Source organism: Pongo abelii, chromosome 9, assembly GCF_028885655.2.
Source record: "Pongo abelii isolate AG06213 chromosome 9, NHGRI_mPonAbe1-v2.0_pri, whole genome shotgun sequence".
Taxonomy (NCBI): Eukaryota; Metazoa; Chordata; class Mammalia; order Primates; family Hominidae; genus Pongo; species Pongo abelii.
In genome coordinates, this window is record NC_071994.2 from 59703624 (window position 1) to 59724839 (window position 21216).

The 21216-nt window shown below is 51.0% G+C and overlaps 1 protein-coding gene across 3 annotated transcripts in view; it reads left to right on the top strand.

The window, feature by feature from the left end:
- Window positions 1-21216, top strand: part of USH1C (USH1 protein network component harmonin) — a 50413-nt gene that overhangs the window by 20609 nt on the left and 8588 nt on the right. The window contains exons 10-20 of one of the 3 annotated variants that reach the window (XM_024254722.2): window positions 241-300; window positions 452-508; window positions 793-935; window positions 2309-2374; window positions 2726-2850; window positions 7430-7479; window positions 11656-11808; window positions 13170-13286; window positions 13853-14335; window positions 17744-17863; window positions 18995-19045. In XM_024254722.2, coding sequence (XP_024110490.2) covers window positions 241-300; window positions 452-508; window positions 793-935; window positions 2309-2374; window positions 2726-2850; window positions 7430-7479; window positions 11656-11808; window positions 13170-13286; window positions 13853-14335; window positions 17744-17863; window positions 18995-19045 — 1425 coding nt within the window. 3 annotated transcript variants of the gene reach the window in all.

The following is a 21216-nucleotide window of genomic DNA, read 5'->3' on the forward strand; positions in this document are numbered from 1 at the left end:
TAATGGTATAATATTTGATAGTTGATAAGATAGTTATGAAGTAGGGGAGTGCCAGGGTCAGCTTTAAGCCCTCCCAGAGCTCCACCAGAGCTTCCCAACTGCTCCATTCATCAGAAGGAGCTGAGGTACAGCCACTTGAAGACCCAGCATCTGACCCAGAGCCCCGGGGGAGCCTGTCCTGCAGATGAGTGAGTGTACAGATAGCGCAAACACAGTAATCTTTCTCCATTTCCCCACCAGACAGGGGACCAGATTGTCGAAGTCAATGGCATCGACTTCTCTAACCTGGATCACAAGGAGGTGAGATGTGGGGGTCTTCACCTGTTGGCCCTTGTCATCTCCACACCCCACTTCTCACCCCCACCACCCTGGAGCCTAGGGCCTTCTGTGCTCTCTGCCTGGACTGCTGTGGTCTGTCAGGCTTAGGCCCACTGTCCTTCTGTCCCCACAGGCTGTGAACGTGCTGAAGAGTAGCCGCAGCCTGACCATCTCCATTGTAGCTGGAGCTGTAAGTCCAGAATGAGCTGGTGGGAGCCCCTTGACCCTCATCCCCAGCCCCTCTGACCTTTGATCTCTGCCACACACTCCCAGGGTAGCTGGTCTCCTTCCCTGAAGCTCTGACAGAGCAGAGTGAGAGGACTTCTGCCCAGCAAGAAGTTTGGGTCAGGGATTGCAGGAGCCGCAGTGCCTGATGGTGCTGAGAAGACCACCTGCATCTCGGCCCCCAGGGGTGTGGCAGGGGATCCCCAGGTTCCCCGGGGGCTGAGCAAGGGGCCTTTTTTCTCCCACGAGGGCCGGGAGCTGTTCATGACAGACCGGGAGCGGCTGGCAGAGGCGCGGCAGCGTGAACTGCAGCGGCAGGAGCTTCTCATGCAGAAGCGGCTGGCGATGGAGTCCAACAAGATCCTCCAGGAGCAGCAGGAGATGGAGCGGCAGTGAGTGCAGCCAGCCCTGGATGCCCTGTCCCACCTCCCACCCCACCATACGACCCCACCTAGCTTGCTTCCTGCCCGCTGTGTCCCCAGCCAACTTCCTTCTCCTCCCTGGAGGCCAGTCCTCAGACCAGATGAGTTTGGTGGTAGGTCAGCGTATCTATCCTTGGCCTCAGACCACCTGGCTCCTTCCTCCTTGCTGAGCAGAGCCCCCTGCCTTCCAAGATTCCAAGAATATGGAAAATAAGCATCCTACTAGCAGTAGGCTCTAGCTAGCTAGGATTAGCTACTAGCTAACATTTGTCAAGTACCTCCATAAGGCTGGTGTTGTATTAGGGCCTTGTTTATGTTTCTTAATTCCCACAGTAGCCCTGGGAGGTAGAGAGTATTAACCCCATTTCACAGGTGTGGAGACTGACACTCAGAGAGGTGAAGCCACTTGTGTCCAAAGTCACACGTGGTCAAGCTGGGATCACCCCAGGCAATCTGGCAAGTCCCCACAGGGCTGCCCTGCCTATAGTGATAAAGCTCACCCTTGTCCAGGATGATTGAAATGATGGCCTAAGAGAATAAATGGGGTGAGCAATTCATAAATCAAAAACTACTGTCAAGATCCAAATCCAAATACATTCTAGGCATTTAAAAGTATTTCATGGTGGGTCGTGGTGGCTCACACATGTTATCCCAGCACTTTGGGAGGTCAAGGCCGACAGATCATTTGAGGTCAGGAGTTCGAGACCAGCCTGGCCAACATAGTGAAACTGTGTCTCTACTAAAAATACAAAAAAATTAGCTAGGCATGGTGGCATGCGACTGTAATCCCAGCTTTTCGGGAGGCTGAGACACGAGAATCACTTGAACCTGGGAGGTGGAGTTGCAGTGAGCTGAGATCGCACCACTGAACTCCTGGGTGCAAAGTGAGACTTTGTCTCAATCAATCAATCAATCAATGTATTTTGAAAAGGAAAGAGGAAAGGCTGTCCCCATCTCCCCCAACACAGAGTTAGCTGGGAGTATTCCACCTGGCTAGGAGCCCCTGCCTTGCTCCTGGGGTCAGTCCAGGCCCCGCCTGTCATCAGTCACCTTACCTAAGTGTTTGGAGGAGGGTGCATGGAGTGTGGCCTTCACATGGATCTGCTTCCCTCCTCCCACAGCCCAGCATCTCTGCTCAGCCATGCCAGACAAAACCACGCAAGAGCACAGCGTCCAGACTTTGTTAGATAACATCCCCCGAAATCAAAGCTGGTCCAGGCCTCCTAGGAAGGAAGTCTAGAGAAAAACCATTTCGAACTTTTCTCAAATCAAGAATTCACAGTAAGGAAGAGTTCATTTCTCTTGCATAGGGCCAAACATGCCAATCTGCATTTGTGTTTCAGAAGGAGAAAAGAAATTGCCCAGAAGGCAGCAGAGGAAAATGAGAGATACCGGAAGGAGATGGAACAGTGAGTACCTCGGCTCCGCGCGCGTCTGTGCATGAACATCAGTGTGCTCAGGGGAGTGTGGCCAACCAGAGGCTGCCTCCAGAACCAGTTTACCTGGTTCTCTCATCCCCTGGTGGGTCCTCCTTTATTTGTAGTAAAGCCTGTCATATTATAGTAACTGGAACATAGTCTCATATAATTGCCAAGGTGGGGTTCACACTCAGTTTAGAATACAAGCTCCGGGACTTTGCTTGATTCATCAGGGCTAGAACCATGAGGCTTCTCCCCAGGCTGGCTGGGGCTCTCCGATATGCAGGAGATGGGCCTATGAGGGTTCTGACTCCAATAACAGGCATGGGGGTCTCATTTCAGGATTGTAGAGGAGGAAGAGAAGTTTAAGAAGCAATGGGAAGAAGACTGGGGCTCAAAGGAACAGCTACTCTTGCCTAAAACCATCACTGCTGAGGTACACCCAGTACCCCTTCGCAAGCCAAAGTGTAAGTTTCATGAGCCAAGGGGAGAGGCTAAGGGGACTAGACAGAAATGCTGGCCCTCCCTCCCCTCACCACCACCTCCCAAATGAATAGCCCTTGGTGCTCTGGGCTGTGGTTCCTTCATGGAGGGGCAGCTGTGGGTCAGAGACCATCTGCCCCAGCATCAAAGTAGGAGGGATCTGTCTGCTCCCCTTGTTCATGGGCCAGCTCCACATACCCAGCTCACAGGTCCCCCACAACACTGACACGGGCAGGCTGTCAGGCTGCTGAAGAGGGAATAACGGCCATGGCAAAAGTGGACTAGCTCATGGGATTACTGTCCTAGTGTTTTGGGTGCTGGGTCCTCCTCCTACTTGGTTCTGAACAGGGGCTGGGTTGAAGCCAGCAGCAGAAAAGAGAGGAAGGAGCTCACATCAGAGAAGGGCTCTGGTGGTCCAAGGTTGATTCATAGCTGTGAGAGGAGCTTACTAAGTGTCTCCAGCCCCTATATCCCTGTACGTGAACCACTGTCACACCACTCCAAGGATGGAGGCAGGAACAGGACAAGGAGGCCTCTCCCAGACACCCAGCTATGGGCTATGGCTGTGCTATCCTGGGGCCTCAGCTCATACTCTCCTTACCATCTCCTCTCTTCATCTGTCCCACATCCTCACCTCCATTTTCAGTCTAGGCCTCTACCACCTGCTCCCTGACCACCTTCTCAACCCCAGCTTCCATATGCCTCTTTAAGAGGCAGCCCACACTGCCAGAGGAAAACGGGGACCATGACAACCACAAGTCCAGGATTGCTGGTTGGTTCCTTACTCCTGCCTTCCAGCTGTTTTGACTTATAGTTGACACAGGACAGGTCCTACTCCAGCTGATTGTGCTCAGCTGAACTGGGAACCTCCAGCAAGGGGCTAATCTGGACTCAGGAGCCCAGGTTCCCCATCTCTGCTGTGGGGCAGTCATTTGGCATGTTGTGATGGGGTCTGGACAGCTCTGTCCCCAACTTTGGGTCACATCTGAGACCCATGGGAATGTCAACCTGCCAACATAGGCCACTTGCACCAAGGAAGAGGTGCAGGGCATCTGGATGGTTCCATTTCACCCCTCCCTGGTGCAGGCAAACAGCTCCCAACACATATTTCTTCCTGGCAGCAGGGCAGTGTCATCTCCTGGTCCTCTCAGAAGGACAAAGCACACTCTCATCAGCCTCCCCCGTGACATTCAGTATCAGTTGAGGATGTGGCCAGAGCTAAGATCCCAATGAATGATCGCTGTTTTAGACGGGCAGCTAATTTGCTCTTACGAGTGAAATAGGAGCTTCAGGAGAGAAATCGATTTTAATTGCTTCTCATGGAAGTAATCCTAGTCAATTTGGTACCTTCCAAGAAATTGGGCCTCAGCTTCACAGCAAACACACCCTCTCAGGAACAATAGAAAATAAAAACCCTTTCACTAGCTGGTTATTTATTTAGTGCTTTTTAACCAGATCAAGCTCCTTGAATAAAAAGACCAAGAATTTTGCATTTGCTCAAGGTAAATGTAGTCTTAGGCAGCTCCACAAAGCACAGGATGGATGACCCCCACCCTCCCGCTGAGCTGGGACAGCTGCTGCCTCTATCTGTCTCTGTATGCACCAGCAATTTAATTCTCATTTGGACCTAAGGCAGGAAATGCAGTGAGGTCCCTGAGCCAGCTCACCTCCTGCCTCACTCCCTGTTCCCTGGGGACTAGCATGGTCTCAGCTGAGTTGGTCCAGCAGGCCTGGGCCCCAGCCAGCTCCTATCCAACCACCCTTCAACTCAGGGACCCAGTTTGCAATAGGTTATACCTGACTCAGGCTTCTGTGCCTGCAAGGGGTGGGCCCTGCTTTTTTTTTTTTTTTTCTTGAGATGGAGTTTCGCTCTTGTTGCCCAGGCTGGAGTGCCATGGCATGATCTCAGCTCACCACAGCCTCCGCCTCCTGGGTTCAAGCAATTATCCTGCCTCAGCCTCCCGAGTAGCTGGGACTACAGGCATGCGCCACCAAACCCAGCTAATTTTGTATTTTTAGTAGAGACGGGGTTTCACCGTGTTGGTCAGGCAGGTCTTGAACTCCCAACCTCAGGTGATCTGCCCGTCTCCACCTCCCAAAGTGCTGGGATTACAGGCATGAGCCACTGCACCTGGCCCCGGGCCCTGCATTTTTTAAAATAAAAGAGCATGGGGCATCTCTTACCTAGAAAATGAAGTCACTCATCCTAATTATGTGCCTGGGATTGACTGCCCTCCAGCCTGCCCCAGGGGGCTCTTAAAATTGCCCACCTACCCATGGCTGATCCAGCAGACCCCCAACATTTTGCCAAGCCCTGAAGGCCAGGACACCACCACGGAGGCTCCTAACAGACCTTCCCTTAGCTTAGGCAATAGGTGGTTACGCAGGAGTTGCGGGGGGCAGCCTTGACTAAGGATCCGGTAGCTGAGGGATTCTTGAAAGATGGAGATGTTTAAATAGGAGATCTCCAACCTTCTCTCCCTATCCAAGGCCCCATCAACTATCTCCCCCACCTCCACCACAAGAGACCCTATGATTTGGAAGTTGAGGTTATTTTCCTACCAAACTATTAAATAACCATTTGTGTTCCATTGTTTTATTAAGTAGTCCTTGTTAGTAAGGGAGCATCAGGGTTCCACTCTTGGGTAAATGTAATTTGAGCCAAGAGCCAAAGAACTTAACAGCCTTTGCATAGGCCAATGGGCAAGTTCTGTTAAGCTTTTAAAATATTAAAAAGCAGCTCACATGCAAACTGGTATACTACCTTCGAGAGTCCTAGGAAGGCCAGAGTCCAAGCTGGAAACTCTGGAATGGAGGGTTTGCTCTTCTCTCCACATTATGTCAAAATTCAGGTCTTCCTAACTCCATGTACCCCTTTTACCTTTTGGGATGTCCCCACCTCCTCGAGACCTTCAGCCTCCATCTGCTGTCCACACTGTTCAGACATCCCCTAGGGTCCCAGAGCTCCAAGGCAAGGGTGATAAGCAGAAGTCAGGAGGGTCTGTTCTCCCATTGCAGCCCCCTGCCCTCAAACGTGTGCGATTCTCAGATATTCCCATCCTCCTCACTGCACTTCCCAGCCTTCAGCCCAATACCCTACAAAATGGTTCTCACGCTGCCCTCAGATCTGAGTTTCCTGTTGTTAGCCCTTTGTACAGACAGATAAACTAAAGCTGCCAAGGTTGAAAGCACTGTATGTACAAGCTCAGAGCAAAAAAACTTTGCTCTGCGCTCCTGAACTCTGTCCCCTGCCCCTGACCTCACAGCTCCCGTGGAGGAAGCTGATTACAGGTCCCCAAACTCCTGAGAAGGTTCTCCGGCCTCTTGGTCTCCCAAGTCCCTTTTGGTTCACCAGCTTCCTCCTCTTTTCCCCGGGTAGATGATCAGGGAGTGGAGCCTGAGCTCGAGCCCGCAGATGACCCAGATGGAGGCACGGAGGAGCAGGGAGAGCAGGTTCGCGTCCCCGCTTTGCTACCTGGCCTGGCTGCTCTGCTTACCCTCCCCGCCTCCTCCTGACCGCAGTGCAGACACCCAGCTTCGGGGGACCGGCATGTGTGGGGGCCACTAGAGTCTGTAAAGCTCCTCCAAGCCTCGGCTTGGCCCAAGCACTGTACACAAAGCCTAGAGGACAGGACTCGATGCCCAGGCTGGTAGATCAGCTGTCGGACACCGGTACCACTGAACCGCTGGCTCGAATATTTAGATATTGCCAAAATCCCCCTCTACTGCTCTGGCCCCTCCCTGAGGACCCCCTAGACCACTCCCAAATCCAGCAACTAAGGAGGTAGTGTCTGGTCCAGCAGGAGGCTTTCAGCATCCTGTTCCAGCACTCAGGCTGGTCCGGGGCAGATAATTCAGCCATCGCTCTTGGCCCCAGGGAGCTTCAGATTGGGGGTATTACTCTGTGGAGCTGTGGCCTGGGGAAGGAAGGGGGCTGGTGCACTGGTTATCTGGCCTGGATGAGGATATGTTTTCTGGGGGCACATCTCCTGCCGACTCCTGCTGGAGCTGTCCTTCCAAGAGCTGTCCCAGCCACTGCCTTCTCTTTGAATGTTGAAAGCGGAGGACTTGACCTGCACTATGAGACAAGCCAGTTTTGTTCTGTTGAACAGCAGTTCTAGGCAGACACCCAGGCTCCCTTTTGTCTCGAGCCATTTTTTGTATGGAGGGACCAGACATGGGTTAGAAAAGTCCTTGTTCTCTTTCAACAAGGCTTTGTATGTGAAGACTGTGATTTGGAAAAGCTCATCCTTCCGCAAGGGGTTTTCTCTTTGATGTTCTGGCCCTGACTTTGAAGCCAGTGTTCTGGGGAGAGGCATTTGAGAGTGACCCAGGGCCTGGGAACCGGGGCTTTTCTCAGGTGGTCTTAGGCCTGTTCTGCAACCAAGGCGAGGCCAGGTAAGCCGAGTTGGACAGAGGGTGCAGTTTTGCTGTCGGATCTGCCAATGCTGTTTATCTCACAAAGTCATGCATTCCTTGGGAACCCAGCTCCCATCTGCTGCCCATGGATGCTCTGGCTGAGCTGAACTGTGTCTCATCATTTTGTTATCTGTGTTCTTATAGCTTTTGGATGGTTTTATCGTTACGATGGCAAATTCCCAACCATCCGGAAGGTAGGACAGGGTTGGGTGCTGTGCTGGTGTGCTGCGTAGTTTGCTGTGAGTTTTGGCTTTTCCCAAACATTCCTTGTCCTGTCAACACTAAATGGTGTGACTTGGCCTGTTCACTTGGAAGGCTAACTCCATCTGCATCTTTGTGTCAGGTTGACATCAAATGGCAGGGTGCCGTTGCAAAGGCAACATTGGGAGAGGGATCCACGGTGTGAGACCTATCCAAGTACCATCTGGCAGTGTGTGCATCAGCACTGGCCCTGATGGGAACAGGAAAGGGGCAGGAAGCTTCTCCTGTGTTTCTCTGTCAAGTAGAACTAGAGACCAAGGCCAGAAGCTTGGGGTCAGACAGAGCGAATTATCGGGGTGGGTGTACCTAGTGCATGTTATGAGACTGGCTGTGCCAGACGCAGCCTGGCTGACGAGGTGCGGATTTGCTGCCTCAGGTTGGGACAGAGACCCACTCCAAGCACAGCCCTCTCCTAGGAATATCTCTGCATATGCCCAGGATAATGCATTTTTCCAATCTCTAGGACCTTTAATTTTCTCTCTAAATCTTATTACAATATCTCCAGGCCCTGTAAAACTCTCTTGTCCTTGTCTTTCTAAATCACATTGACATTTGATTGTGAAAACTTTGCTGTTAATATCTATAATTGGACATTCGAGATGACTTGGTATTTGGAGGTCAGGCAACAGCATAAATCTGGGTGAGCTAAATTGGATGTTATCACTTGACCGGCGCTTTCTGGCAAGATGTCGGTTCCCCAGAAACCAGAGCACTGGCAGCTGAGTGACGTTGATGATATATAATTCTCCCTGCCTGTAAAATGGGAATATTAACTGTGCCAGGAAAATCTACCCCCTTCCTCCAGCACATTGCTATTAAAATAACAAACAGTAATATTTTTCCCGACAGAGGTTAATGCCTTTATCTAGGAACATAGATCAAGATTTGTACAGCATTGAATAAAACTTGGAACAGAGTTCCTCTGGGAATTCCTTCACACATTGTCCTGGTCTCAGAAAGGCCTTGGTCTCATAAGACTATCTGTTTCACTTGACAGGCTGACTTTGGTGGCTTAGGATGCCTCATTGGGTTAGATTTCTAATTCTTCTCTATATACTGCCTCTACTAGAACTCAGCTAGAGAGGACAAAACATACACACACACACAAGCACACACACACACATGCACACATAGGATTTTACTTGAAAAAATAATAAAGGAGACAGATATGTTAAATCTTTTCAGGCACTAATAACATGTAAATGTAAAAGAACTAAAATCTTCTCTACATACCACCTCCCATCAGAAATCATGTCCTTGAAAGTGCTGTTGATAAAGAAATAGGGTTGGCTTTCCCCTATTCCTTAATCTAATTATTCCAGAAACAGCTGGCATTTTGGTTTTCATTTTCACTTCCCAAAAAAAAGAAAAATTGCTTCTGGGTAGAATCAATAGCACAATCGCCCCATCTGCCTCCCCTCTCAGTCTGGACCAAAAGGAATATTGTAACTGACAGGCCATGGATGTAACTGACAGCTGAAAGGACAACAGAACCATGCCCCTCATACTGGCTCTGAAAACTCATCATCATTTTTTCTAGAGCTGTGAGAGACTCTTTGTCTCCCAGCAGCTGGAACGCCAAGTCCCCAGGAAATGCAAGTGGGTATCCATGGCCATGATCATCTGTGCATAAATTCCCCTTATTTAAAAATATAAAGATTCAGCTCATGCCTATAATCCCAGCACTGTGGGAGGCCGAGACAGGCGAATCACGTAAGGTTGGGAGTTCAAGACCAGCCTGGCCAACAGGGTGAAACCCTGTCTCTATTAAAAATTCAAAAATTAGCTGGGTGTGGTGGCACATGCCTGTAATCCCAGCTACTCGGGAGGCTGAGGCAGGAGAATCACTTGAACCCTAGAGGCGGAGGCTGCAGTGAGCCGAGATTGCACCACTGCACTCCAGCCTGGGTGACAGAGCAGGCCCTGTCTCAAGAAAATAATAATAATAATATAAAGATTCAGTGCCTTCTATTTCCACCTTGGCAGTAAATCCCTCTGGGGCTCAAGGTTCCCAGGCCTTTGGCCCCACAGAATTTATGCCAGGGCCTGAAGGATTCATGATTCTGACTAAGCCCTTTCATCAGAATTGCTTGAGTCACTCACACAGACCAGCCCTACTTGCAGGAGCCCACCGTCTGGCAGGGAAGGCAGATTCACACACAGCTAAGTAACCTGTGTGGGGCTAGTCTGAGATCAGTGGGAAATGCCATGGGGCAACTTGCCCTCTGCATCTGTACAGATGTGACTTTCTTGGGCGTGAGACAGAAACTGTCTACTACCCCCGCCCCCCCCCAGAAGCCCTGACTCTATAATCTTAGCACTGGTAGTGTTTTTTTTTTTTTCTTTTTTTAAGCAACAGAATGGCCATTCTTCTCATGGTGGTCCTGGAGGAGGCCAGGCTCTTACTCTAGCAAGCTACCATTAGGCAGTGTTTCTGGCTCCTCTTGGGAAGCTGCTGTGTGAATCTCTACTACGATGGCAGGGATTCATCTATCAACTGTGTCTAGTGAACAAGGTAGGCAAGGAACCAAGCAGGACTCTGAAGCAGTGAGAACCATTTTCTTGAGAGGCTCATACACTGCTCTGGAGGTGGGTCCCAGAGGTGACCATTTCCAGAGCACATTAGCAGTGCACAGAGGTGTGTGTCTTTAGGAGAGGAGCTAGGAAGAGTCCCTCAGAGGTCCATAATGGCCCACCAAGTCCCTCCAGCTGTGGATGAATGTTGTGTGTCCATTGCTAGGGAGCTCAATTCCTCATTCCTGGCCTTGGATGCTAAGATGATTCAGGAAATTCAAGAGCAGATCCCCAGAAGGCTTGTTGGGGGCGGGGGTGAGCTCAGTGAACAGGCAGTTTCCTCCTTGCCCCAGAAATTGCCCAGGGTGTGGGCTGTCTCTGCTGCCCCTCTCCTGAGTGCTCGCTCTGTCCTCCACGCTGTGTGTGATGGGGGCTGACCCTCCCTCCTGCCATGTTTCCCTTGCCCCCAGCTCATCAGGGCACTGTAGAAAAACTGGGACCTCGAAAACTCAGGTCCAAATCCTGGTACTATCACTTACAAGATGTCTGACATTGAACAAGGGACTTTACCTCTCTGAGCCTCAGCTCCTTCATCAAAGAATGAGGGTAAACCTACATAGGAGATCATTGGTATAAATCCCTTGGCACATAGGCAGTTCATAAATGTTCATTCTCTTCCTGCCTTAGCCCCTGGCTTCCCTGCAACCCCATGAGAGAAGCAGCCAGGAATGCAGGCTAGGTGGGTTTAATTCCTACAGGAAAAATAAGGAGTCTATTTGCCTTTCACGTCTCTCCCCAAATCCTCTAGAACCCTGATGGTGAGTATAAAGCAGTTAAGCCATTCTCTCCATGCCCTGCCTCCCAGTCCTGCAGTTTCCAGCTAGCCTTCAGTAGAGGGGCCCAGTTCAGAGGAAACTGTGGGTCTAGACTCTCCAGGGTGAAATGGTCCACAGCTTAAGCATGCGGGTAAAATCTGATGTCCCTGGCTCTGAGCCCCCAGGTCTGAGTGTGACTCCTATCACCTATAGCTTAGGACAGGACCTCTACAGATGAGGCTTGCCAGCCCTCCCAGATTTTCTCTGGAATCTCCCAGGATGCATCTCTGAATCTGAACATGAGATGATGCAGAAGGCATATGCCAGATACTGGAAAATCAACACAATGCCCTTTATTTATATAGCACTTATTTTTTTTATTTTATTTTTTATTTATACAGAACTTTTACAAAGTTCTTTCATGGATGTTATTTCATTGGCACTGGGTGGCAAGCCTGTGGGGGAGATATTTTTACCATTTTGGAGATGAGGCAAATCAGGCCCAGAGAGGTTAAGGAACTTAGCCAAGGCCACACAGCTAGTTAGTGAACTAATAAGTCAGTCTTTCTGGCTGGTAAAGAGAATGTGTCTCCCACTCTGCAGTAGGTAGCAGTGGCCTTCCTGTCCTAAAACTGAGGTCTGATGTCCAGTGTGGTGACAGAGCTGAGGGAGGGGATCTCCATGGGATGGTTGTGTTATCTGAGGACTGGATGCCCCGTGTGCTGTGCTGTCGACACTAGTTGTAATCTTTGTCATATAAACAATGCCACATCTACTCAGAAAGGAAAAGATAAGAAGAAAGCCAAGTATGACAGCCTGCAGGACTTGAGAAAGAATAAGAAAGAACTGGAGTTTGAGCAAAAGCTTTACAAAGAGAAAGAGGAAATGCTGGAGAAGGAAAAGCAGCTAAAGATCAACCGGCTGGCCCAGGAGGTACGTGTCCTGCCTGCAGGCCAGGCAAACATCCCTGGGACACAATGTGGTCGTTCTCCATGTGCTCCCAGAGGACCAGCTGGAGTTGTTCTCCTCAAATGGCGTACAAGGGTGGAGTGAGCCCGTTCCTGCTCCCCAGCCTAGAGAGAGAGATCATACCACCTGCCCAGGGCCATCTGAGGTTAGCTCCTGGCTTAGGAATTGAAGCTAGCCTCCTTGCTTGGGGGTGTGAGTCTTGCTCCTGGCTTTGGAATTGAAACTAGCCTCATTGGTCGGTGGGGGGTGTGAGTCTGAGGTTAGCCTTTCTGACCAGATGGTAGGTCTCAGGTTAGCCCTTGATACACCTGGCTTAGAGGTTTGAGTCTGTCCTCTTCACTCTACCCCACCAGAGTCTAAGGCTAGGCTTCTCCATCTCAGGTATGGCTCTGAGGCTAACCCTTCTGCCTTGCTTGTAGCTTTGAAATTAGGCTTCCACTGACCTGTCTACAAGTCTGAATCACTCTGGCCTCCCTTCCCAGGTTATTGTAAGACCAGACTCCCCCACCCAACTTAGCTTGGCTCTGAGAATATGGGTCTGAGGCTAACCCCTTTATGTAGGTGGTAGGTCTGAGGCTATCTCCCAACTAATCAGGCTATGAGTCTAAAGCTGCTCCCCTCAAGATAGGGTGTGTCTGAGGTTAGACCTCATCAACCTGGGAATATATCTGAGGCTGTTCCCATGAAGACATGTCCAAAGCAACCTTACACCGTGAATAATTCCTATGCTAGGTGAGATGGGTAACCTTAACTCCCCAGCTGTAGGAGGTATCATTGTTTCTGCTTCTCTTTAACGCATCCATGAATCAGAATGCCAATTTGATTAGATTATAAAACCAGAGAAGTCCTGGAAAATGTGAAATGCATTAGGTCTGACATTATGAACAAATTAGCTACAAAGTTAAAAATAAGATTGAACTTGTGCTTCTGAGGGCAAGACAGAATGGAGCAGGAAAAAAAAAAGAGTCAAGTTAAACTCTTGGAATGTGCTGGGGGAGGCTACAAAAACACCATTCTTGGAAAATCATAAGAGCCTCAGGGTTCATGGGGATCTGGGATCCAGCTAATCCCTCACAATACATAAGCCCCTTTTCTGATTTTGCCTACAAGTTCTGCTTAGTGAATTTGACACCCCGCCACTCTCTTCTCCCTTGTTGCCGCCTCCTTGAGGGCCAGTTGGAACAAACCCAGGTCTCTTTCTAGATAGCTGATGCACCTCACAGTACTCTGGAGTTTTTAAAGGAGTGCTTTCATGCTATTTCTATCCACATGTTATTCAAATGTGCCCTTTGTCCTCTCCTTTCTGCGCCGATCCTGGGTCCCAGGTGTCTGAGACAGAGCGGGAAGACCTTGAAGAATCGGAAAAGATTCAATATTGGGTGGAGAGGCTCTGTCAAACACGCCTCGAGCAGATTTCCTCTGCTGATAATGAGATTTCAGAGGTAACAGAGCCCTTCTTTCCACATAGACCCTCCTGCTGCCTTCAGAATGATCCACTGTGGGGACAGTGGGAGGTGAGATGACAACTAGCAAACGTCACTAGCCTCACAGTGCCCATCCACTGTCCAGACCCACCCCTACCACCCCACTCCCGTCTTGGGGAGGAGGGATATGTCTGTATTTCTGGGCATATTCCCAGAGTGATCACTAAGTCCCAGCTCATCTGCGATAGTCTCAGTTAGGCCTGTTGTCCTGGCATCATGACTAAGAGTCCCCCTTACACTCTCAAGGGCATTCCAGTTTAGAGAATGAACTCTGTGAACACCTTACCACCCACAGATGGCATAACTCGGGGCTCTTCTGCATTTGTGCACTCCCTACCAGCAGCCTAGTATGGGCTCAGCTGGGCATCCAGGTGGCAGAGGAATGGCGCCCCATGGTTCTGATTTAAGGGTGGTGGGTCTCCAGTAGCAAGAGAAACAGATTAGAAGAGCATAGTGCTCGATGTATTGTGAAGTGGAGCGCTAATCAGAGTGACAATTACAGAACTTCCTTGCAACCCCCCCAGATGACCACAGGGCCCCCACCTCCCCCGCCTTCTGTGTCTCCCCTGGCCCCACCCTTGAGACGCTTCACAGGCGGACTGCACCTGCACACCACTGACCTGGACGACATCCCTTTGGACATGTTCTACTATCCCCCCAAGACTCCCTCTGCCTTGCCTGTGATGCCCCACCCTCCACTCTCCAACCCACCCCACAAGGTCCCGGCGCCCCCTGTCCTTCCCTCATCTGGCCATGTGAGCGCCTCATCCTCCCCATGGGTGCAGCGCACTCCACCCCCCATTCCCATCCCTCCCCCGCCATCCATTCCCACCCAAGACCTCACTCCCACCCGCCCACTGCCCTCGGCACTGGAAGAAGCACTGGGCAACCATCCCTTCCGCACTGGGGACACAGGCAATCCAGTGGAGGACTGGGAGGCAAAGAACCGCAGTGGGAAGCCCACTAACTCCCCTGTCCCTGAACGGAGCTTCCCACCCACCCCAAAGGTAATCTCCCTGTTCCGTATGCTATGTTTGGAAGTAGGAAGAGTGGGGAGAACTGCTGTTTCCCATGTCCTCCACTGCTCCTGAGAGTGGAGACAGAAAGAAACATCATCTCACCCCATTTTCCAGGAATGCCCCCTCCGTGTTCATGTGTGGACATCCTGCATGTATATTATGGTGGTTCTCACTGATTTTGAAGTGCTGTGTTGTATGGTGAATGGCCTGGGACCTTTGGGGTAAGCAACAGTGTGTCCATTTGATATTCATTGCTCTCTCTTAGCTCTTCTTTGCTAGTGTATGCTGGTAACTTTCAATGTAGAACTTGGAAGGCTATGTTAATGAATAGCCAGCACTCTGTCACATCCAGTCACTTCCTGATATTATCCCAGAAAGCCTTGAATATGGGAAATGACTCCTGATTTAACGGGAAAAAAAGGGAGGGGAGGAGGAAGCAGGGGCGTATTTGGCTCTGTAAATGAAGTGATAACACTGTACCATCAAATGCAGTATTAGGACATTCCAGTGCCATTTTCTACAGTACTGGTCAACTGCACTGGCTTGAAGTGTAATACCTAGAAATTTCTGGCCAATTTCCAGCTATAGAAAAAATGAAGATGAGAGAGTTCCTAGAAATAATTTTCTATTAAAAGAACAGGAATGTTTTTCTTGGATGTTAGGAAGATGAACAGTGTCTTTCTGAAAAAGACATATTTCTTATTAATTATTCGTAATCCAAAGACTATTTTGAAACATGCAATCTCTGAGGAAGACAGGGAGCTTGGATCCCATGAAGGGAAAAACAAAATATTATTCCACTCCCAAAGCTATGAGGCCAGGCTTGAGTCAGTGCAAAAGCATCTCATGTCAGCTGAGGGTAGCAGGGGTTGCTGAGGGAGGGCATAGTCAATAGCACCTGACCAGTGGTTTTTATTAACCTTCCCTGCGTGGATTTGAGTTCCTGCATGGAGAGCAGGACAAGCATCTCAGAGCACTCAGGAGAGCTTACAAGGAAGGTGGGAGTGAAGAAAGTGCCAGATGCCAGGAAGGCTGCAGCTTCCAGCGGGAGACTCTCAGAGGGACCCTTTCTGGACCTCTGGTTGGAGTTGTGAGCCCTGCAGCTTCGATAGGAAGAAATCTGCCTGTTCTGGGGACATCTTCCCCCAGAGCCCAGCCAGGAGCTGGTTTCTAGAGCTGAGTTAGCCTTGCACAACATTTTTCTCTGTAAGTGGCCTCCATCAAGATGAGCAGTAGCTTTTCCTCAACAAATTTGATTCCACTTTGATTGAGTACCTGCCTGGAGCCTCTCTCTGTGAAGGGGAGAAGGGAGCAGTGCTGAAGAGGATGCGGAGGAGATTGACATGCCTGTGCTTTCCAGGACTTTGCCATCTGAAGGATGAGCTGCTGCCCAGGCAGGCTTCTGCTATAAAATATGCGTAAGGAATGCGCTATGGGAGGGATTCATTCTAACTGAAGATTGAAGACACCTCTGTAGAGGGCTTACAAGCTGAGCCTTGAGGGATGGCAACACATGGAGGATGGGAGCAAGGACATTGGAAGTGCAGGGAACATAAAGATGGCAAGTTGGAGTAGCAGGGAGTTGGACTGGCTGGGTTTGAATCCTGGCTCTGCCACTTACTAGCTAGGTGACTGAACACATGCTACTTCATCTATCTGAGCCTGGGCATCCCTGTCCAAAAATAGGAATGCTAATGGAAGCTACCTATTCGAATCAAATAAGTTAATACACGAACACATTATAAGTTAAGAATGGCAAGAGTGGCAGGCACGTCGTGGATGTTCAGTAGACATTAACTATGGTTATTGATAGTCCAGAGTACAAGAAAATTTGGGTGAAGCTGCAAACCTGGGATCTTAGCAATCTCAGTCTCAGCAAAACTTTGAGTCAGGATCAAGATTCAAGACAGAGTCCAGATTTCTCAGATTCTTCAAGGCATCACCAAGTTCCCACTGTTAGTTCCTGATCAGAGCCCAGGGAAGGTTAAAAGCCCTCCAACACGAGGAGCCTCTGAAGAACTGGACCATAAATGTCATAAGCAACATCAAAGCCAGGGTTGTCCCAGCCTCGAAAGCCAGGGGGCTGTTGTTTGGTTGGCTTCATTTGGCCCACCTCTCACCCTTGTACCACCCACCCTCCTCCTCCCTGCATGCCCCTGGCAAGCTGTCATCAGTGCTGCAGCAGGAAGTGTGAGTGACCACACGCCCACACAGTCACCCCAGCCACCAGCAGGTCCCAAGTCATGGAAACAAACACCTGTGTTGGCTTGACACTTGTGCCTGCCACACCAGCACCTGCCATAGGGGGGTTTTCAGGGCCAGATCTATCCACAGGCACTGTCCCATGTTCTCACCATACTATTTAGTCATTCATTTATTCATTCAACACATGCTTATTGAGCACCTACTGTATGCCAAGGCACTATGCAGGGCACTGGGAATCCCTGCTAGATAGACAGCTGCAGTCTCCTTTCTCAAGACAGTCTGCTGGGGAACAAAGAAAAGTAGGTACCCGCCACACCATCAGGGTGGAGATGGAGGAAGCACAGGTGCTATAATAAGGAAGAGGGCTGGAGTAGAGGAAAAGCTCAAGGGAGGTTTCCAGAAGGCAGTGATGCCCAACTTAAGACCTGGGAGGCAAAGCGGAAGAAGGAAAGAGCACATGCAAAGGCCTCAAGGCAAGAAAGCCTGGCATTTTTTGAGGCTAAAGCTAGGCAGTGTGAGGAGCGTGGCGAGGAGTGAGAGATAAGGCTGAAAAGGAAGCTAGAGAAGCTGGTGAAAGGCCTTGGGAGTCAAGCCAATGAGCTCAGTAGTCAATGGGGACACTCGGGAGGGTTTGGGGGCAGGGTTGTGAACTGATTTGATACATCTTGCCCAAGAAGATCAAGTGGGTTAGAGCCAAGCAGACAGGTTGCGTCAGCTCCCCCGGATGCCTCTCTTACTGGTCTTCACCCCATGGCCTCTAGAGACTATGTGCCTACCAACTAGGAACAGCAGATGCTTCACACTGTGGTCCAGGGACTGGAACTGTGGCCAAAGAGACAGCCCTTAAAGACAAGGGACACTGGATAGCACCCATGGCCACTGACAGAGGGGTCTGAAAGTGTGTCTCCTCAGTGACACTGGCTGCTGGCACCCCCAAGGCAGGTTCTAGCTCAAGTGTCCGATTTCTTAGAGCCACTCCGTAGTTTCTGTGGTCTCAGCCCACACTGTGGCCAATGGGCTTCTCATCTCTCTGCTGAAGATCACACCCCCAGGACCTCCAGCAGATTGAATGAACCAGGCTGGCTTCGCATGTGCATGGGTGTAGATTTGCATGTGTGTAGAAGTAGCATGGCTGGCCTTGGCCACCCCACCATGACCTCACCTGGGTCCGTGTTAAACTAACTCCTGTAGACATTTTGCCCAAGCCCACAGCCTCCACGAGGCCCTGGCGTGTCCACCATTTCCAAACCTGTCATGGTCCACCAGGAGCCCAATTTCATCTACAGGCCAGCTGTGAAATCTGAAGTTCTGGTAAGCCCCTTGGGTCCCCTCCAGGTTGTCTCTAGAGGAGCAGACCAGGGCTACCTCCCCTGGGCTCTGCTGTCTCTGGAGGGCAAGTGAGGTGGGTCAAAAATGCAGATCACAGATGCCGTCTCTTAACCTTCTTATTGGCCAAGAGATGAGCCACATGGGTGTAAGTGGATGTTGACATGACCAGTGGAATTTCTGTTCCCCACTTCACTGAACAGCCTGGAGCTCTGTTTAAAAGTAATAATAATCACTACGACCTGTGAAGAGCCTACTATGTGCCAGGCTCTGCATGGCCTCAGTTAATCCTCACAGCAGGACTGTGAGATGGTTCCTGTGGTCATCCTGTTTAACACTCAAGGAAAGGGAGGTTTAGAGAGGTTACCAGAGGGGCACCAGGTGCCCCAGGCAGAGCCTGGACTTAATACTTACCCTCATGCCTTTCATACTCCAAAGCCCACGCTCTTACCCTCACTGTCATCTTGCCAAAACCTACAGAGATTCCAGGTGCCCTGGCCCCAGACCTAAGGCCTGTTGTGGCCTGGCATGAAACACTCTCAGATGGGGAACTGGCCAGAGCAGGTTCACTCCCTTTCTCCAACTTACTTCTCACCTCTCACTGGGGCTGGAAGTCTGAGTTGTGGTCCTGGGGAAGTGGGAAATGTCCGCCAGTCTCAGTTACTGACGGCTAAGGGAGCTGGGATTCGTGTGCACCTCCCAGAGGTGCCGACCACTGGCTGGCCTCCCATGAACAGTGAGAAGACAGTCATGTCAGAATTTTAACTTCCCTTTCAAGGAAACTCTATCCAAATGTCAGGGCAGGACAGCTGAGGTATTTATTTTGGGCCTTAGCTGTCCCGTCAGCTCCCCAGAGAGCAAAGTTTTTGCTCCTGGGACAGCCTGCGGATGCATCCATGTCATGTTCTCTGGATAATGTCAAGGGGTGGTGTCTGCTTGACAACAACTGGTTAGCATCTTTGGACGTTGAGTAGGCCCTTAACATAAGCCAGACTGTCTGCTCGGGGAGGGACATTGGCATGGCAGCCCCAGGCTGGCAGGCCCGAGGCCTGGCACCAGGGGGCAGCCAAGACCTATTGGTAACTTCCAGTGTGGAACTTTTTTTTCCTCTGGCAGCCACAGGAGATGTTGAAGAGGATGGTGGTTTATCAGACAGCATTCAGACAAGTAAACTGATACCCATTGTGTGTCTGGGGGTCTCCCCACCACCCCCATCACTCCCACTCTGTGCCACTTCTTTCTCTCTGGGAGTACCTGGTCAGGTCCACAGTGGCCCCATCTGCCACCAAGCCTCAGGCCAGAGCTGTGTCCTCCATTGCCTGCGCAGGGGTTGGGGAGGATTTCATATCAGATGGGAATCCAGGGCTTATTAGACCCCATGCGTGAGCTGAGAAACAGCAGGATCCCTGGGCACTCACCTCTTCTGCTGCTGTTTTGTCCAGAGAGGAGCAGGGCAGAAGGAACCCTCAGAGGCCCACAGAGGCCAAGATGGGCCCTCGCTCCAGCCCTAGGAGAGAGGGAAGGGGCTGCTTAGGTGTCTCCCTGTACCTTCCCCTCTTCTCCTCCGGGTAGATCACAGCTTCACCAACCCTGCCTGACACTGAACCAGCCAGCATCAGGGAGGAGGTGGTGGCTGAGGTCCTCCCTGTGCCTAGGGCACTCCTGTGCACAGGGACGTGGAAGTCCTTGCTGGTCCTCTGAGTGGCATCAGGCAGGCAGCCACCTACCCCCCTGCATCCTGGGGTACCTCCACGGAGCCAACCATTGGATTGGCTATTTCATCACCAATGAAAGAAACCCCGGGACAAAGGGAGATCTTGCAGCCAGCCCAGGCTTCTCCAGCCTCCTTACTTGATAACTCACCATCAGACCACAGGCTGATTTGACTACAGGCAGGGAGCAGAGGGGCAGTATCAACTGTGCAGTGAGACATAGGTGTCAGCAAAAGAGGCTGCTCCCAGCCCAAGGATTTGTCAATTTAATCTTTCCAACAACCCTGGGTGGTAATTGCTATTATCATACCCATTTTATCTATGAGAAACTGAAGCAGAGAGATTTGAAAATGTGCCCACGATGGCACAGCTAATGTCAATCCCTGGATTTGAATCCAGGAGGTCGGTCTCTGCAGCCTGTGCTCTTAAACACTGTACCATCCCGCCTTAAAGCACTGTCGTCACAAAAGAGGCCTTCCAGGACCTGGCGGTTTAGGGCACAAACAGCCCTCACAGGGAGAGAAGCAGGGAAGTGCAGAGTCTAGGCTCCAGAGTTGGAGTCAAACCCTTTGCTCCCCTGCCCACTGACTGGGTGACCTTGGGCGTGAATATCACCTATCTGGGCCTCAGTTTCTTCCTCTGTTGAATGAGGGGCTGGGCTGCCTCTTTAAGGGCCGACCAGCTGCAGTGGCTTATGAGTCTCTGATCTAAATTCACACAAAACACAAGTACCTGCCATCTGGCCCATCCCTGAGAGCTGGTTCTCAGGATCATGGAGCAAGGAGGCCAGAGCCACCATTGCCCAGCCTTCCAGGAGAAACAGCTGGAGTAGGCAGCGCCCTCAAAGTCAAAGAGCGTCAACTCCACATTCTGCCCAATGATCCTTCTTGCCCGTGCATTCGCTGCGCCCCCTCTGTCTGCTGCCCACACACTGACCTGGATGTAGCCTCCAAGCTGAGCCGAGCTCATGGCCTCTTGGGGTTGAGCCTGGGTGATTGAGGCAAGTGAGGAGGGATGCCAGGCAGATGCTTGGGGATCTGTCTGCTGATATTTGGTGCTCGTCTTGTGCTCGGAACTTAGTTGGTGTATTCTGAGGATAGGGGAGTCTGTGGCCTCCCCACCACACAGACCATGGGCCCCAGGGATCACTTGGTGTGGTCTAGGGACCTGCATGCTGTGGGTGGCTCCACTCAGTCCGGTGAGGCCTGTCACGGGGCTCTCCTCTGCTCCCACCTTCCATGGGGACCAGCCATGGCTCTGCTGCCCTTGTGCTTAGCATCCTGGCCCCTCAGCCTGGGGATGCCCCTGGCTCCCACTCGCTGTGTATGACTCCCGAGGAAGGCCATGTAGTTCAGGCATTACCTCATTGTGTGTTCAGGTGCCACCTCACTGTCTTGTTTCTATACCCTGGAGCCATTGTCCCCACAGCATCCCCCATCAAGCCAGGTCCCCTGAGATGTGTGTCCTCCCTTCTCCCTTAGCTAAAGGGCCAACCTGCACTCCCCGGAATCTGGGGAGGCCTCTTACCTTCTAGGTAAGCATTACATGAGGACACTGCCAGGCCCCAGGCCAACACTGCTTCTCAACACCACCTGCTTTCCTTGTGGTGTCCGTGGGCTCCCTCCA